General features: G+C 67.5%; 4 protein-coding genes across 4 annotated transcripts; 1 reads left to right on the forward strand and 3 right to left on the reverse strand.

The window, feature by feature from the left end:
- Positions 1-144: 144 nt before the first annotated feature.
- On the reverse strand, positions 145-8,504 carry SEMA3G (semaphorin 3G). Its single transcript, XM_038186100.2, has 16 exons — positions 8,354-8,504; positions 5,829-5,989; positions 5,595-5,657; positions 4,196-4,315; positions 3,830-3,920; positions 3,588-3,704; positions 3,293-3,435; positions 2,971-3,085; positions 2,788-2,857; positions 2,543-2,687; positions 2,107-2,338; positions 1,920-2,011; positions 1,580-1,621; positions 1,258-1,471; positions 961-1,100; positions 145-878 (listed from the first exon to the last, which is right to left on the reverse strand). Exons 1-16 carry the CDS (start codon positions 8,442-8,444, stop codon positions 432-434), a joined length of 2,283 nt encoding a protein of 760 aa, XP_038042028.2. The 5' UTR covers positions 8,445-8,504; the 3' UTR covers positions 145-431.
- Positions 8,505-9,450: 946 nt separating this feature from the next.
- ACY1 (aminoacylase 1) lies at positions 9,451-14,265 on the reverse strand. The gene is made up of 15 exons (XM_027467923.3): positions 14,125-14,265; positions 13,500-13,623; positions 13,010-13,074; positions 12,463-12,567; positions 12,295-12,389; positions 12,012-12,088; positions 11,693-11,782; positions 11,470-11,526; positions 11,278-11,351; positions 11,058-11,107; positions 10,726-10,870; positions 10,575-10,643; positions 10,417-10,496; positions 10,115-10,175; positions 9,451-10,034 (listed from the first exon to the last, which is right to left on the reverse strand). Exons 1-15 carry the CDS (start codon positions 14,248-14,250, stop codon positions 9,870-9,872), a joined length of 1,383 nt encoding a protein of 460 aa, XP_027323724.2. The 5' UTR covers positions 14,251-14,265; the 3' UTR covers positions 9,451-9,869.
- An 8-nt stretch (positions 14,266-14,273) lies between these two features.
- Positions 14,274-16,103, reverse strand: ABHD14A (abhydrolase domain containing 14A). The gene is made up of 4 exons (XM_038186217.2): positions 15,712-16,103; positions 15,498-15,613; positions 15,071-15,306; positions 14,274-14,917 (listed from the first exon to the last, which is right to left on the reverse strand). Exons 1-4 carry the CDS (start codon positions 15,927-15,929, stop codon positions 14,735-14,737), a joined length of 753 nt encoding a protein of 250 aa, XP_038042145.1. The 5' UTR covers positions 15,930-16,103; the 3' UTR covers positions 14,274-14,734.
- Positions 16,104-16,232: 129 nt separating this feature from the next.
- Positions 16,233-17,443, forward strand: LOC113845101 (putative protein-lysine deacylase ABHD14B). Its single transcript, XM_027467926.3, has 3 exons — positions 16,233-16,573; positions 16,734-16,975; positions 17,176-17,443. Exons 1-3 carry the CDS (start codon positions 16,366-16,368, stop codon positions 17,356-17,358), a joined length of 633 nt encoding a protein of 210 aa, XP_027323727.2. The 5' UTR covers positions 16,233-16,365; the 3' UTR covers positions 17,359-17,443.
- The last annotated feature ends 233 nt before the right edge of the window (positions 17,444-17,676 follow it).

Consider the following 17,676-nt stretch of genomic DNA (forward strand, 5'->3'; position numbering starts at 1 on the left):
GAGCCCCCGTCCCCCGCTGCACCCATCCCAGTGTGGCCCCAGCCTCCCCATCCAGCCGACGGGGCTCAGTTTTTACCCCCGAGAGCAAGTGTCTGTCCCAGGCTCCAGGCTGGCAGTGTGGAAAGATCCTGGACACCCCACGGGTGAAGAGGGGGCTGGCGCTGTGCTCGGCCCGTTTATTTGCAGAGAAAGCCAGCAAGCTCCCCGGGGTCACTGCCACCCCAGTGACCGTGGCTCCATACCCCCCCGAGGCGACCAGTGGTGGCACCTGGCAAGAGCGAGGGGCCCAGTGCCATCGTATCTCCCCCACGTCCCCGCTTTGGGAGGTGGCTCTGCAGCCCCCGAGGTGACAGTGACCTGCCCAGGAGCCAGCCCTGGGGCCGGGAGGACTTTGTGCAGCCGCAAGCCCGCTCGAGGACAGGTCCCCTGCTCTAAGTGGCCGCAGCTTGCCGGGGCACGCGGATCCTCTCGCCCTGGGGCTTGGCCGTGCGTGCCTTCTTGCCCGCATCCAAGCCAGCCAGGGCGAGCTTGCCCTTGGCCATCTTGCCCTTGCGGTGGCCACACCAGAGGCGCAGGCACTGCTCCTCCACCCGCTGCCGGTCAGCCGAGCTGACGAGGTGCAGGATGTCCTTGAACCATGCTTTGGGAGCTGGCACTGCCTGCCGGGGCTCGGGGCAGGGTGGGCGCTCGTCCTCGCGCTGCCGGGGGGAGGCACGGGGCAGCTGCTCACCCCTGAGCACCCGCAGGGACGTCCTGGCCACTGTCTGCGTGAAGCCGTGCTCCAGCGTCTTGCAGGAGTAGACCCCGGCATCGCGGCTGTGCAGCTGGCGGAACAGCAGCCCTCGCTCCGTCTGCAGCACCCGCTCGTCCGTCTTCACCTGGCGGCCACGGCTGTGAGGTTGGGTTCTTGGCAGGAACGAGGAGGGGAAGGAAGGGGAAGGGCAGGCGCTGGGGTCTCACCTCGTCCTGCTGCTCATCCGGGGGTCTCTGCACGAACCACTGCACGCTGGCCTGCGGGGAGCGGGGCACGCACTCCAGGAAGGTGCTGTTGTGCTCCATGCCGTACAGCACCTTCTCTTCAACGTGCTCAAAATCATCCACTGGGGCAGAGACAGAGGCACGCGCGTGGTGGGGACAGAAGTGGGCACTCTGTGGGGCCGAAGCGCCCGTCTCCCACCACCACCAGAGCTCCCCGGGCTCCCCCAGCTTCTCCTGGGGGGCACCGCGGGCTGGGGCGCCTCACCCCAAGCCTCTCACCGGTCAGGTTCTGGTCCAGACACTGGTACACGGGGCTGGTGTGGCGCACGTAGCGGCGCTTGCCCGAGGGCACGTAGCGGGTGCAGGCGGTGCCATCCCAGGCGCAGTACGGGTCCCTGGCCAGGCAGCACTCGGCGCAGGCGGTGCCGTAGCTCTCGCACTGGTGCAGCCGCACCTGGGCCACCCCCAGGCTGGCGCCCACGTAGAGCGTTTGCTGGGGGGCAGCAGCATCACAGGGGTGACACGGTGACACCCGGCCCCACGTTGCACAGCCCCTCCCGGCCACCCACCCTCGCCCCCAGCCCCTGAGAAATGGACTCACGCGCTTGACGGAGATCTCCATCTGGGTGATGGGCACGGGTGCCTGCAGGAGAGGGAGGCAGGCATGAGGCCGGACCGAGCCTCTCCCCAGGGAGCCCTGGGCATGGGGGGTCTCTGGGGGACACCAGGAGAGCGTGTGGGGGAGAAAACGCTGCGCATTCCCCCCTTCTGGCTGCTGGAGCCTGGAGGGGGTGGGCACCTCTGCCACCCCGGGGAAGGGGAAGACAGGAACCCTCCTGGTGCCCAGCGGCACGGTGACATCCCTCCAGCCGAGGGATGCATCCCCGACCCGCACCCACAGTGCCCACCCCACCGCTCCCTTCCCTCGCAGCAAAATTCACCTTAAAAACCTGCAGCTCCTCCAGGACGATCTCCTCGGTCCCGGCCGAGTTGGGCTTCTGCAGGACCACCACCTTCAGCACCGAGCCCGCATCTGCCAGGAGGAGGACAGAGACGCCACCTCCCGCCCTCGCGGGCCACCCTGGCACCCATCCCCTGCGTGCTGCCCGCCCTGCCTGCCCCGCTTACCTGTCCCCAAGAAGAGGACGTCGTGCTGCCCGTCCTCAGCGTCCACGCGGTCCACCACGAGCTGGAGCAGGCGGTGCTGCAGGTCGGCCTTCACCAGCAGCGGCCGGCGGTGCCGCGGGCGCACGGGCTTGTGCATGAGGGGGTGAGCGCGGGCAAAGTGCAGCACCTCGTCGGGGAAGTCCTTGGTGGTGCTGTAGGGCCGCCGGGGCTGGTTGGTGGTCTTGCTGGGGCACTGTGGGGACAGGAGGGACCCCATTCACTCGGTGAGAACTGTTTGGGTTCCTCCCCAAAAGAGGAACCTCGGGGCGGATCCCAGAGGGACCCCATTTGGGCAGATCCCACAGGAACCCCATCGGGACCCCAATAGGGCAAGGGGGGCTCGTCCCCATCGCCCCCCGCCCTGGAGGAGGGGATCAGCCCCCCAGGGACTGCTCACCACGCCTGGGCGGGGGTAGGGCACGCGGCCCTCGTAGGCTGCCCACTGGTGGAGGGGGCTCTCGCGGTGTGCGAAGGGCCCGTTGAAGACTTCACGGACGTCGGCCATGCGGTAGACGCAGACAGCAGAGCCCCGAAAGACGTGGCTGGAAGGGGACAACGAAGGGAGATCAGATCCCATCGGTGGCGATGGGCAGGCCAGGGCTGGGTGTCCCCAAGGGCTGGGGCTGGGGCTGAGCCACCCACCTGACGGTGCTGAAGAGGGCGTAGATCTCCGGGCTCTTCCCATCCCTTGTCCTCAGCAAAAAGACATCCTCTGGGGAGGAGAAACCCAAGCCTTGGAACTCGCTGGTGGCCCAGGAGCCTCCCAAAGCCACCAAACGAGGGAGAGGCACCCGCGGGGTCCCTGGGGTGCTCCCCACCCCTTACCCAGCTCGTCAAAGTGGGTGTCGATGCCGCCGGGGCCGGGGACAGAACACACCAGGCGGGCTTTGTTGAAGGTGCTCCACTTGTTGACCAGCACCCTCTGGCCTCCAGCGTCATTCTGCAGGGACGGGGAGCGTCAGGGCCACTGCTACGACTGAGCAGACAGCCCCTCGGCAGCCCCCTGGGTGGGGAGCACCCGCCAGCCTTCTGCCCCACCTTCCACGTACAGCCACCGCTACAAAAACCCATCCCAGGACCTCTGTCCCTAAAAACAGGCACCGAGCAGGCCCAGGGGTGATCCCCTGCGGTGCCACTGGCGTCTCACCACGCAGACCCGTGCCACCCGGCTGACGACGGCGTGCTCCCTGCCATCTGCCTCCACCACCTTCTCCGTGAAGAAGAAATAGGCTTTGTCATTGTCCCGGTCATCGTTGTCCGGGATCAGGAAGGCCGCCACGAATTTGGGCTCTAGGAGAGAGCTAGGAGCATCAGGTGGGGACAAAGGGCACGGCTGACACCTCCGGGCCGTGCATGACAGATGGAAATGGGTGAGGAAAGCCCAGCAAGAGGGCTCCCCCCGTGCCCCCCATGCTGTGCCGTGGGGCTGGGGGCACCGTTACCATTGAGCAGGCGCTGATCCACCTCGGTGCGCAGCGCAGAACGCGTCCCCGTGCTGCGGAAGATGCCGGGGTCGCGGCCGAGGAAGTCCGCGGTGAGGCCGGCGTAGAGCTCCCCACCTGGCAGAGACACCCTGAGAGCCCCCGGCCACCCCCAGCTGGTGGCACAGGGACCGGTGTCCCCCCACCCCAACCCCCTGGTCCCTGCGCCCGGCACCCCGAGGTCCCCAGGGACGGCAACCCACCGATGACCGTGCTGGCGAACGCGCCGTCGGGCTCGTGTGGGCACCTGCCCCGGCCGCTCTCCACGCTGGTGGGATCCAAGCTGAAGGCATGCTGGGGTTGGGGACAGTGAGGCTGTGACGGGGACACACCGGGGGGGCCCACCTGGGGCTCACACCGGTGACTGGGAGAGGAGGAAACGCCACCCGCACCGCTGCCACCACGGGGACACCGTGGCTGGAGAGGTGGGGAAGGGCAAGGGCAACACGGGGCTGGTTCCCAACTGGGTCAAACACCAGATCCAGCATCCCCACGCAGCCTAAAACCCCCATGAAGGAGGAGGATGGGGACAAGGAGGCTGAGGACACCACCCCGAGCCAGGCGCCTACCTCTCCGCGGTGCCCCACGTAGACAAAGGCGCAGACGGGGTGGAAGGCGCCGGTGCCGCAGGCCAGCAGGTGGGTCCGGTTGTAGGGGTGCAGCAGGCGGATGTAGTTGGCGCAGTCGGTCTGGGGAGAGGGCCACTAAGGGGGAGGCTTGCAGGGACCTGCTGCATCGCCCCCCCCAGCGACACGGGGCCTCCGAGCTCTGCCTTCAGCCAGAGGTGCCAGAGGAGCAGCTCACGGCTCCGCCAGGGCTTGCCGGGGTTGGGCTCTGCCAACCCAAGCCCCCAGCTCATTGCAGAGGGATCGGGCTTTTTGCTGGGCCTTCCCCCATCACGTTCCTGCTCGCACTGGGTGAAGGGGAGGAAACAAAGGGAGGAAACGCAGGAGACAGAGCTGGAGCCCCACGGCCTCCCTCGGCTGCCTCCAGACCCAGGGCAGCCCCTGATAGCGCTGCCCAGGGTGGTCCCTTCCACTGGGGACACCTTCCCACCCATCGTGGGGACACAGCGATGAGGAATTCACCCTCCATGCTGTGACCATATCCCCTGCACCCCCCAAAGAGCTCACCCCAGCACCCACCGTCCTCTTCCAAAGCACCTCGTGTGGACAGGGGAAGCAAGATGGGACGGTCCCCATCGGGTTTGTCCTTCTGCTCGGGTGCTTACCCAGCCCTGCCCGCCCTCCTCTGCGGTCCCCTGCGCAGGGCGTGAGGCCCCTGGCTGCTGGGAGCCCCGCCACCGAGCTGCCCCAGGGGTCCCCGGCCTCCCCGCTGTTTATTTTCCCTTTGCAAAGAGCCTCTGCAATGGTGAGTTAAAAAAAATACATGTGAGAAAAAAAAAAAAAAAAAGAGTCGAGGCTCTCCCAGCTTGGATCTGTCAGAGCTTGGAAAATAAACATGCTGGGAGTGATTTGTCTGGGCTGGGGGAGCCTGGGGGCTCTGGCGGGCTCCCCCCTGCCTTACTCCTGTTTCATGTCAGGGCAGGGGGGACGCGAAGTAATTGCAAAGAGGGGAACGAGGTCACCCAACTGGATCGAGCTGCAGATTTCCCATCGCTGGGGGATGGCCGGGATGGCCAGCACGGCACACCCCCCTCCAAAACCTCCCTGCTGAGACCACGCACAGCTCGGTGCACGGGTACCCTGCCACACAGGGATGCTGAGAAGCTCCAGGACCGGGGCTTGGGACCCCCTGAGCTCAGGTTTCCAAGCTCCTGCCTGCATGGGGCATCCCAGAGGTGGGATTTGGAGAGCTCAGTGCAAGGATCATAAACAGCCAGGCCTGGGCACCAGCTCCCTGCCTCATTTTTAGCCCCGTGGTGCCACAACCTGTCCTAGAAGTCACCAGCTCCAGGGTGGGGTACGAGGGGACCCCCTCAGCTCAGGGGCACGGGGAGAGACTCACCCCTGGGTCCTTCCCCTTCCGAAAACACTCCTCCGTCTGCCCGGGCAGGGGCGGCCAGTAGATCTGGAACACAAAGAGCCTTTTGGGGCGGGTGGAGGGGACGGCAGGCACTGACCCCTTGGGAAGCCGCATCCCCAGCGGGACCCTGCTCAGCACCCAGGAGCTGCGGGTAATTGCCAGCTAATTGCCAGCTAATTGCCCTCCGACCGCCACGGTTGGGCACAGGGCACTCACCTCCTTGGTGTCGGTGCTGGCCCTGTCCAGGCGCAGGGAGTAGAGCGCGTCCTTGCCCCCAACAAAGAGCCGGTCCCGGTACTCGTCCAGGTAGAGCGTGCGGAAGCCCAGGAAGCCTCGGTGGCCAAAGAAAAGGACGGAGCGGTTGGTGCTCAGCAGCTCTGTCGGGCAGGGAAGGCAGCGTCAGCAGGAGCCACCCCAGCCCCAAAAGCCCCCAGGGTGCTGGTTGGTGCCACCAGGGCTCCCGTCCCCAGGAAGGAGCCCCCTAATTGCAGCAGCCAGGGCACGGGAGGATGCTGGAGCAAAGGGGCATCGTGGTGCCCCACCATGGCATGGGGCCGGAGCTTGGGGTGAAGGCACGGGGACACCCAGGGGAGGACATTGCCCCTGGGCCCACAGCAACCATCTCCAGGCTCCCCAATAGGGTCGGTGCCTGAATCCCATGGGATGCCCAGACAATAGGAAACCACCTCGGGGCTGACGGAAGGGGGAAGTGGAGGCTTGCCAAAGCTCAGCGCCCCCCCAGCTGGGAGGGAGAGGGCAAGGGGAGGTGGTTCGGCTTCACTGGGCCCCAAAACCATGGCGCCGACCCCGGGCCAGGCCTCCAAGAAAGCCGAGCGGAGGAGGAGGAGGAGGACAAAGAGCCATTGACGGCTGTCCCCAGATGCACCGCACCCTCTGCGGCCTGCCCTGGGGGAGCCTGCAGCTGCTGCAGTCCCTGTCCCCAGCCGGGCTGTCCCCTCCATGGCTCGGATCTGTCCCCAGGAGCAGAGGAGGCACTGGGACTGCTCGGCTGGGCCACCAGCAGCCCGGGACACCCGGTGGCCCCAGCCCCATCTCTTGGGGTCATTCAGCCCCCGAGCACCCCCCCAGCGCACGCTGTGCCAGCATCTCTGCTCCTCCTGCTTCCCTGGGCCCAGCCCGGGAAAACACCGTCGTCTCCTTCTATTCTTGCCCAGCAATAATATTTTCCCAGCTCAGAATAACATTGGCAAAGCCGTCGGGCTGCTCATATTGTTTCAAGCAAGGCTTTTCCTTCACCCCAGCCCCAGCAAATTCCCCCTGCGCCTCGCCTGACGCTGGCACCGGGCACCTTCCCCCGAAAAAAAGCATCACCCGGCCATGCCCCCCATCTTTTCCCCAGCATGGGGGGCCCCAGAGGAGCCTCCCCTGACTTTGCCAGCGCCACCACAGCAATTCAGGAGCCCCTTGAGGGGATGACAGGGAGCTGGGGACTGCGACGTGCTGGGATGTGCAGCGGAGACATGCCCTTCTCCACGCTCAGCCCCGCTGCTGGAAGCCAACACGGAAGGAAAACGGGGACTTGGAGCAGCAGCAGGGTGAGCTGGGGACACGGCCACCGCCACCCCAGCAGTGCCACCGGGGGAGGTGACAGCCCGGCACCCCCCCTGGCTGCGGAGCACGGAGCCTTCCCCTCTTTCCACCTCAAAAGCTGCTCCTGCGAGCGGAGCCAAGCGCACCCCGGGCTGACAAACTAAGTGAAAGCAGCTTCGCTTTTGCCCAGCGTTCATTTCCGAGGCTGTTCAGAGGCTCCTAATGGTTTTAATTGAGACGCTCGTTTGTTTCGTGGGAAATCTCGGCTTCTGCTTCCAATTTGGAAGAGGAACAGAGCAATCAACTTAAGAAGGCAAAAATAAGAAATAAATAATAATAATAATAATAAAACAAAAAAAAGCTTCAAAAGGTTGCTGGTTCCCCTGGGGAGCCCGCCTGTCCCCAGGAGTTCCCACAGGACCGACTTCGTGCCGGAGCCCATCAGGCACCGAGGCAGCACCCAAACCCCACAGCCCAGCTCTGCTGGGGGCCCCAAAACCTCCCCGTGCTGCTGCCAACCCCAGCCTGAAGCCACAGGACCCCGCCGTGGTGGGCACCTGTCACCTCCTGGGGCGAGGAGCCCCCTCTGTGCCTCAGTTTCCCCCTTCCTACACGGGGGGTGGCTGCGAGAAGGACCCGGGGCGCAGCCAGCATCCCCCCCCCCAGGGCTCTGCACCCCAGTGCTTGGCCGGGGGGGCCCCCAGCAGCTTGCCCTCGGCTCGGGGCTGCGTTGGGCAGCTCCTGGGGCTCTGCAGGAGCCGGGCTGCCCCAGCCCCTTCCCTTCCTCTCCCCGGGCGTTATGCAAGTGTTGGTTTTCTCTTTTTAGAGGCTCCTCGCTTGGACGCGCCCCCCCCCAGGCTCTCCAGCCCCCCGCCCAGGTGCCAAACTGGGCTCCAACCTGTTCGGGGGCTTAATGAGGCAGGGGCAGGACCGCGGGGAAGGTCTGAATTAAAACCAGGAGGGCAAAGCACCCGCTTGGCACCCAGGGGTGCCGGCAGCAGGGCAGCCCCCCCCCCCCCCTCACCTCGTGCCTCAGTTTCCCCAAAACGCTTCCCTGCTCCCCACATCCGCGGAGCCCTCACGGCGAGGTGCGACCTTCCACCTCCCTCCCGGCCCCCAAAAAAACATTCCCACCCCCTCCAGCCCTAAAAACCCCTTTCCCACCCCCTTTTCTCCCCTTCCCGGCTCACCGCGGTGGGGCAGGCGGAGCCGGGGCAGGCTGCGCCCCGCGGCCAGCAGCGAGCCCCAGAGCCAGCAAAGCGCCGCCGCCGCCGCCCGCATCCTCCTCCCGGGGCCGCAGCTCCTGGGATCTCCGCTTTTTATGGGGCCGCAGCTCCGCCCCGGCCCGCCCCGGCCCCGGGCGCTCCCCCCCAGCCCCGGGAGCTGGCGCTGGGGGCGCCCCAAAGCATCCTTTGGGGAACGGGTGCGCAGGGTTGGGGCAGGAGGGTGCTGAAAGCGATGTCCCCGCTGCTTCAGCACCCCCCGAGGGTCGCAGGGCACAGGGTTTGTGGCAGGGAGCAGCAGCTGCGTGGCACTGGGGTCCCCTCCTCGGTTCCCCCCACGTCGAGGACATGGAGCAAGAATGGGGAAGGAGGGTCCCCCCCTCTCCAACCTGTCCCTGGACGGTGTCCCCTCCCCAAGCACGGCTGGTCCCACGCCAGCTGGGGACACGAGGGGAGCAGGGGGCACAGAAGGGGACCTTGGGGACCGAGAACCCACTGCCTGTCCCTGAGCTGGACACCCCAACCCCTCTGCCGTGCCCCCAGCCCTTGGCACGCAGCACCCCAGCAGCGCACGGGAAGCCTGCGGTGCGTGCAGGGCTCTGCAGCGCTGCCAGCCCCAACTTGCCCAAAACCGCCCCGATTCAGCCCGGTGAGCCCTGGCCTGGCTCCCCGAGGGGGAAGGCAGAGCAAAAAGCTGGAGCAAACGTAGCACCTTGGGTGGGGATGGGAGCAAGAAGCAGATCCGAGCCCCGAGGCACCTCTGGCAGATAACGCCGAGGCTCCTGCCCAGGCTCGCGCAGCGCTCCGTGCCCCAAGGGTCCTGGGGAGCCACCCTGGGAAGATCCCGTAGGAAGGGAGCAGGATTAACCTCAGCTCCTGCCCCCCTGCCCCGGTGCCCCAGGCTGAGCTGAATCCTGCCTGGGCAGGCTCCTGCCAGCGCAGCCCCTTCCCCTCCCCAGCCCAATGAACCCAGGGGAAGCAGGGGAAGGTAAAAATCCCCCGTGCCCGGCCTCTCCCAGGTGCTGGAGTTGCCCCTGGACAGACAGACAGACAGACCCCCCTGCTCCTGGCCTTGCTCACCGAGGAGATTTATTGAGTGAATCCGTGTGGAGGGGACAGGGAGGCACCAGGGCTGGGTGGCACAGCCCCAGCACCCCTGAAAGCCAAGAGGGGAGCAGGATGAGCCACGGGCACGCAGCCCAGGGCTCACACGAGCCCAAATAGCTGCGGGGACACGGGGCAGGAGGCACCCGGGGCTGTGCTGACACGTGGGCAAGGGGGCACAACCCTCAGCGTGGTGCCTGGAAGTGCCCAAAACCAGCTTTGGAGGGCACAGCCAGGGCACGTGGCACCATCTGGCCAGCCCTTTGCACCCCCACCGTAAAGGGACACTTGAGAGGGGTGGCACGATGCCTGCAGGCTCCCCGGCACCTTCTGCTCCCCCCCCTCCCCCCCGGTGCCGTCCCTGTCCCCTCCTAAAGGCTCAGCCCTCAGCGGGCAGCGGGGGCACGGAGGCCAGGGCGGGCAGGAGGTGGGCGTAGATGTCGATGCCCCGCAGGAAGACGTCCTCGTTGAGGAACTCGTTGTGGTCGTGCAGCAGCACCGGGGTGCGGTTCATCGGCGAGAAGCCGATGGCCGGGTGTCCTGCCTGGGGACGGGAGAGCGGGGTGAGAAGGGGGTTGGGACAAGCAGCAGGGACACAGGGGACAGGCTGGTGTCAGCACTCACTGCTCGGATGTAGCGGCTGTCCGTGGCGGCGGGGAAGATCTCAAGCTTCAGCTGCAGCTTCCTATAAAGCGAGATGTGGTGTCAGCGTGGCACGGGGACAGCTGGGTCCCCAGAAAATAAGCCAGAAAGGTCCCCAAGCCACGCGGGACACTCGGTCCTCTCCTCTCCAGGGGAAATGGGGTACGGCGAGGTGCTGGCGTAGCAAAGGGGGCTCTCTCCCAACCCTGCCACAACACCCAAGCCCCGGGGACCAGAGGATGTCCCCCGGGTGCCCGCTGTCTCTCTCCAGGGGCACGACTCACATGTCCCTGCAGACCCCGCTGAAGGCTTTCCACCACGGGTCAGACTCCTCGGTGGAGGTGATGTGCTGGTCCATGCATTTCTGAGCGATGGGGGGAGAAGGGGGTGAGCACCCTGCGAGGGGCACAGGGTGCTGAGCCCTTTATCCCCGAGCCCTCACCTGGTGAAACTCGTAAGTGACACCGTCCCCAGCTGCCTGGCACCAGCCGGCCACCTGCTTCTCGAAGGCCTGCAGAAGACAGCAAAGGAAGGGTGTGAACGGGGGCACCCCCAGCCCCAAATCCCCCCGGCGGGGCCAGCATGGTGCCCACCTTGAGGTCCACGGTGGGTGGGATGCGGATGTCGAAGCCGGCGGCCATCTCGGAGGGCACCACGTTGAAGGAGACGCCCCCCTCCAGCATGGTCAGGTTGAGCGAGGTGACGTCCCCCAGGGTCAGCCTCGTGTCGGATTTGAGCCTCGGGGACACAGGGGGGAGAAAAGTCCCCCTCTGTCCCTGCCACCACCCCCACACGGGTAAACTGAGGCAAAGGGGGGCACGGTGCTGGATCCCAGCCTCATTTCAGGTCCCCGAGAGGCCAAGGGTGGGCAGGACCCCTCCAAGGACCGAAGCAAAGCTGATGCCACCCCGTGGCCGTGCCCTACCTCTGCTTCTCGCTCTCCCTGAAGGCCAGGAAGGAGGAGATCACTTTGTGCTGGGGAGGCAAACATTTGGGTTAAGCCCCCCTGGAACCAGCCAGGTGGGGGATGCCATGCCCTATCCAGCCCCCCAGCCCAGGGGGCCAGCCCCAAAAGCAGCTCCCAAACACGGGCCAGGTGCCCATCCCAAAAGGTGCTCCCAGCCCCGGGGTCCCCCCTCGCTCACCATCTTCTCGGCCGCCGTGTTGCTGATGAAGCGGGACCCGTGCCCGGGGCTGCCCACGCACTTCACCTTGATCCCTGCAGCCACGGGGGACGAGGGAGAGGCGCTGAGCAGGAGCCCAGGGTGTACCCGGCACCCCAATGCCAAAACACCCAGCAGAGCAAGGGAGGGGGCGGTGGGCAGGTGGGTACTCACACCAGGGGCTCTTTTCACCGTAGAAGACGCTGAAGGTGTCGGAGGGACTGGCCAAGCCTGGGATGGGCACAGAGAGGTGTCACAGAGAGGCTGGCACTGCGGGGGGCACTGCCTGGGGTGGCCCAGGGGGACCCCAGAGGCTTGGGGAGGGGGTGATGCCAACGCGCAGGGGGTGCCAGGTGAGAAAAGATCCCCTTGGGGGTCCAACCCTGCCACCGCTCACCCTCGTCCAGGGCAAAGCCCACGTTGAGCGCTCTGAACTCCGGGCGCTGCACGAACATCTCCATGCCCTTGTGTCCGCCCACCTCCTCGTCTGCAGAGAGAAGTTTGCTGGGGGGAAAGGCGTCCCCCAGCCCGGCACCCCCGCGCCCTCCTTCCCTACTGGCTGCCCTCAGAGCTGGCCACCCCCCATCAGCCCTGAGCGAGGAGAATCCAAAATCCCAGCAGGCAGGCGCACGTCTCCCAGGTGAGGAGCTACAAAAAGCGTCCCCCGGCTGCCAGCCCACCCTGTCCCCTCAGCAGGGCACTCCCTGGGGACTTACCAGGCACGAAGGTCAGGTGGATGGTGCGGGCAAAGCTCTTCCCCTCCGCCTTCAGCCTTCGGATGGCCTCGAGGTACCTGTGGGGAGGGGGTGCTGGAAGGGCGCTTGGGTGCAAGGAGGGGGGCTGGGTGCAAGGAGAGGGGCTGGCGTCCCCTGGGCCACCCCAGCCAGGTGGCACCCTCACGCTGTGCCGTCTCAGCACCATGGGGAGGCAAAATCCCCCCCGACCCTGCTCCGAGGCGCATCCACCCCGTGCCCAGCCAGCACCGAGCCCCCCCCTCACTGGATGGAGATGCACTTCATGTCCTGGGCACCCCGGGCGTAGATGTTGCCTTGCGAATCCTTAACAGCCTCGAAGGGCGGGTAGGTCCAGTGCTCCTGCGGGGAACAAGGGCTGTGACCTCCTGCTGTGCGCCGTCCCCGCTGTGCCCAGCCCGCCCCGTGGCCGTACCTCGAAAACCGGCACGACATCGGTGTGAGAGTTGAGCAGGATAGAGCGCAGGCGGGGGTTTGTGCCCAGCCAGGTGAGGACCAGCACCACGCGGCCCTGGCACACCTGCAAGCAAAGGCAGGATGTCACCAGGGTGGGGACAAGGGGACCCGGTGGGTTTGGGCACGCTTGGCCCCTCACCAGAGCCCCCTGGACGTGGCCACGAGCAGCCACAAGCTCCTGGCTGCAATTCAGGTGGAGTTGAGGGGAAATTGCCAGCCCCTCGGTGTCCCCTGTGCCAGCCAGGCGTGAGGGACATCTTCAGCCAACGTCACCCTGCCCGGTCCCCGGCTAATCATAGCGCAGCCAGCCCTAAAGGTCAGCGGGGACCGGCCGAAATCCAGGCTGCGAGAGGAGCTTAAGGAAGCACCGGGGTCAGCGGAGGATTAGGAGCAGCAGGGAAGTCACCTCCTGCCCCTCTCCTGGGTGGTGGGGAGGGGACAGCCCCACGGCCAGGCTGGGATGGGGACAGGCACAGCGGCAGCAGGGCTGGTGTTGCCTCGCTCACCTCCACTTTCTGGCTGGCCAAGCCCAGGTCGGTGCCGACGCGCTCCAAAAACTGGATGGCTGCATCTGGGGACGACAAAAAGATGAAGGGAGAGAGTTCGGGAAGGCAAAGTCCAGCAGGGGAGCCCGCCGTGTCCTGAGAAAAACATCTCCATGCGCTTCTGTGGGAGGAGGGAAATACTGATGGGAGAGGTACGTAGGGGTAACACAAATGTTTGTCCCAGACCCAGGGCAGCACGGAAAGGGGAGGCTGGGCCGTGGGTCTGCCGTGCCACAGGAGGACGAAAATCCCTGCAGCGGCCCCAAACCATGGGCACCAGCAGGGATAAGGCACAGCCGCGTTCTCCTACACCTGGATCACGACAACCCTGGCCCAAGGAACCAGGCAGGAGGGTCCAAAGACCACACCAAAGGCTGGTGGAAGGGACGGAGCCGTGCCGCCAGCCGTGCCGCCTCCATCGCCCCCCAGTCCCCCCCCGTCCCCTCCTCACCATAATCGGGCTTGGGGTGGACGGTGTCAATCCGCAGGTACTGGCGGAAAAGCGTCACCGAGGGGTCCTCCGAGCCCCCCGCACTCTTCCCTGGCTTCCCGGGTGCCATTCCCGGGCTGCAGATCTCCGGGGGGGGGGGGGAAAGAGCAGGGGGTGGTTAATCACCCACCACCCCCTCCAAAGTCCACCCTCATTAAAAGCTTGGGGCAAAGTTCGCCCTGGCGAGCACGGGACGGGGAGGGAAAAAGGGGCTGGGGGTGCGGGGGGCCGAGGGCGTGCGGGTTTCTGCGGGGGGCTACAGGAGGGGTGCGGGGGGAGCGGGGGCACAGGGGGTGCCTGGGGCGTACGGGGGAGGACAGGGGGACACCGGGGGTGCGCGGGGCAGGGGGGCTACGAGGCAGGGTTGCGCTCAAAGGGGGGCGAGGCTACGGTGGCGAAGGGCGCACGGGGACAGGGAGCGGGTGGAGAGGGGGGGGGGGACCCCAGCAGCACGGCGGGGAGCGGGGGCACCGCGCACGGGGTGGCGAGGTCGGGGGGGTCCCACGATGGGGATGAGGGCAGAGGGGCTCGGGCTGCAGGAAACTGGCCCCGGGTCCCCCCCCCTCCCCGGTGCACCGGGCCCTACCTCCGCGCTGCCGCCGCCGCCGCTGGGCTTCCGCCTGGTCCCGCTCCGCCCCCCCCCGGGCCGGCCCCGCTCCGCCTCCCCCCCCCCCCCTTTACCCGGGCCAGGAGCCCGGTGCCCGCCGTTCATTCCAAAGAATGGCTCGGGGAGGCTTGGGGAGCCCGGAGGAGATCGGTTTATTGGCCTCACGCGTTGCCCCCCCACCCCAAAATGTGCTGGGCCCCCCTCCAGGGGATGTTCTCACCCCCCAAAAGGCAACGGCTGTGTCCCGTGCCATCCCCATCACCCCAAAGCTCGGTGCTCAGAGCCGTGGTGCCAGGGAGGGGGACACCGGGGGGGACATGCCCAGGTCAGGGGCACCCCCCTGGGAACGCCCCGTGGCTGCAAAATGTCTTTCAAAATTTGGCAAAGCGACGTGGGACCTCCGGATCCTGGGGCAGGTGCTGCTGCAGGGTGGGTGCTGTTTGGAGAAGCCCCCCCCAAACTCCTTGCTGCCCCTCAGGGCCGGGCACGCTGCCACCGAATATGGCACGGGGGCGAACGGCCCGGCTGTGTGACAAAGCAGGGTGCCAGCACCCCGCCGTCCTCCGCTGCGTGGGGACGGAGCCCAGGCTCACTGCAGCTGGCCGAGGAAGCCCAGCAGCGCCCGGTGGAAGTCCCCCGGCTTGTCCAGGTAGCAGGCATGGCCAGCGCCAGGCAGCACGGCCACGCGGTGCCTGGGGAGGTGCCGGAGGCTCTGCAGGGCCTGGGGGCCCAGGTGGGTGTCACGGTCACCGTACAGGATCAGGGTGGGCGTCTGAAGAAGAGGGGAGAGATTTGGGATGTCGGGGAGGGAGACGCCAACCCCTACCCATCGCCTCAGCCCTCTGGGGCCAGCCCAGCGCCCCCCGAGCTGAGGGCACAGCTCCCATCCTCCATCCTCAGCATCCTCCATCCTCCACGACCTCACCTGGACCCGCTGGTACTGCCCCACGGCGTAGTCCCGGGTGCCCACGGGCGCGATGGGCACGAAGCCCCCCAGGCGGTCCCCGTGCAGCAGGAGGAAGGGCAGGGCGAAGCGGCCGCTCATGGACGGGCTGACGAGGACGGGCCTCTCCAAGCCCAGCTCCTCCAGGATGCGCTCCAGGAAGGCCACCCGGCCCTGCTGCGTGGCCACCGTCCCCGTGGGGGGCGAGTCCCCGTAGCCTGGCGTGGGCGCAGGGTGCAAGGTGGGCGAAAACGGGCACTGGTGTGAGCCCCAGGAGCTCCAAGCAGGGTCACACAAGGTCTGGGTGGCTGGGTGGGTGACACCCCACGGGGACAGCCCAGCCCTAGAGCTCCCTAAGGAGCTCCAGAGCCCGCTCACAGCCGTGATGAGCGTGGCCCCACGGTCCTACCGGGCAGATCTATGGCGACCGCGCGGTGCCCTTCTCCGGCGAGCAGCGCCAGCGTCCCCAAAGCTTCCCAGGTGGCGGAGCTGAAGGCTTGGCCGTGCAGCAGCAGGACATCCAGCCTGGGGCAGGGCACAGAGGCATCCGAGGGGCTCAGCACCGGGCCGTGCCCGCAGCACCGGGCGGCCACCAGCATCCCCCGGGGGCACGGGGCACCCACCTGCCGGGGCCGGGGGCGCGCAGCCCGGTTGCCTCCCGGTAGGCGACGGCGGGGCCGGTACCAGCAGCCGTCCCCCTCCGCACCGTGCTGCTGTTGGCCGGGGGGGCGCGGTGCAAAGCCGGGGGGGGGCGGCGGAGGGCGGCGGGCAGCAGCAGCAGGGCGAGGGCGCAGGCGAGCAGCGCCCCGAGGGCCAGCAGCGCCGGGCGGCTGCGGCTCATGGCAGCGCTGGGGGGCTGCGGGGAGAACCCCCCCACCCGGGGCCCCCGATCCTCCGCTTCCTCGGTGCTGCCGGCCCCAGGCTCCGCCTGTAGGGGCGGTGGAGCGCGGCCAAGCCCGGCCCCTCGCACCCCCGGTGTCCCCCGGTGTCCCCCGGTGTCCCCCGGTCCCCTCCGGTGCCAAGCCGTGCGCTGCCCCCGCGCGGCTTGGAGGGAGCGGATGCGCTGGGCTGTGCTGGGCCGGGTTTGGCACGGCTCGGCACGGCTCGGCTCGGTTTCGCCTCCCCCCTTTTTTGGCCCCGCCCGGCCCCGCCGCTCTCCGCCTCCGCCACCCTTTGCCCCCGGGGCCCGTCGAGGCGGAGCGGGGCACGGAAGGAGGTGAGGGAGCGCGGGGACGCACCCCAAATCACACACCCCAAATCCCCCGGACCCCCTCGGGATGGCCACCCCGCAGCTGAGCGAGGGCACCGTGGAGGTGTCGGGGCAGAGCCTCTTCTACCGGCAGGCACAACCGGGTGGCCGTGCCCCGCGGCTCAACGTGCTGCTGCTGCACGGCATCCGCTTCTCCTCCGACACCTGGCTGCAGCTGCAGACCCTGGCCGTGCTGGCTGATGCCGGCCACCGAGCCGTGGCCATCGACCTGCCCGGTAAGGCACGGGCAGCACCGAGCACCGGCAGGTGGAAGCCACTCGTGCCACCCCCGGTGCCCGGTGGCACGGTCCCGAGCCGCCGGTGCCACCCGTCATCCCGTGGGTGACGTGTGGCACGGGCTTTGGGGTGACGTCCCCTTTTTGTCCCACCCCACAGGGCTGGGGCGCTCCAAGGACGCCGTGGCCCCCGCGCCCGTGGGGCAGCCGGCGCCGGGGGGGTTCCTGAAGGCCGTGGTGGAGGCGCTGGGGCTCGGTCCGGCCGTGGTGGTCAGCCCCTCGCTCAGCGGCATGTACTCCTTGCCTTTCCTCCTCCAGCACGGGCACCTGCTGAAAGCCTACGTGCCCGTGGCACCCATCTGCACCGACAAGTTCCCGGCGGAGCAGTACGCCCAGGTCAAAGTAAGGGTGATGGGGGGCACGAGGAGGGGGGTGGGAGCATCTCCCGTCTCCATCCTGTGCCAGGAGCATCTCCGTCCCCGTCCCCATCTCCTGGGGGACGGAGATCGGAGGTGTTTCTGCCGTCCACACGATGCTTCGGTGGGCAGGGAGGAGGGCGAGCATCCCCCTGCCTCCCCCTCAGCCTGTCCCCCCCTCTGCAGACGCCCACGCTGATCGTTTACGGGGACCAGGACGCGGAGCTGGGCCAGGCCAGCCTGAACAACCTGCGGCACCTCCCCGAGCACCAGGTGCTGGTGCTGCAGGGCGCAGGGCACGCCTGCTACCTGGACAAACCCGAGGAGTGGCACCGCGGGCTCCTGGCCTTCCTACAGCAGCTGGAGTGAGCGGGACGGGGCACGGGGCCAGCGGGGGAGCCTGGCACCACTCCCCTCACCAGGACCAAATAAAGCCACCAGCTTTTTTGCTGCCCTCCTGCTTCCTTCTCCCCGGTTCCCCCCTGGCTTTCCGCTCTCCTCCGTGGCCACGGTGTTGTGCCCACCCCTCCGGCCGCACACCCACACCCAGGTTTAATCCGAAGGGGCTTAAAAGGTGACTGCCAGCCCTGGCTGTCCCCTGCCCACGGTGGCAGCAGCAGCGTGCTCAAGCGCCCCAGGGGATTTATTGCCGGGAACAGATGGAGGGGCGGGGAGGCCAGACAGACG

Source organism: Anas platyrhynchos, chromosome 13 (genome assembly GCF_047663525.1).
Source record: "Anas platyrhynchos isolate ZD024472 breed Pekin duck chromosome 13, IASCAAS_PekinDuck_T2T, whole genome shotgun sequence".
Taxonomy (NCBI): domain Eukaryota; kingdom Metazoa; phylum Chordata; class Aves; order Anseriformes; family Anatidae; genus Anas; species Anas platyrhynchos.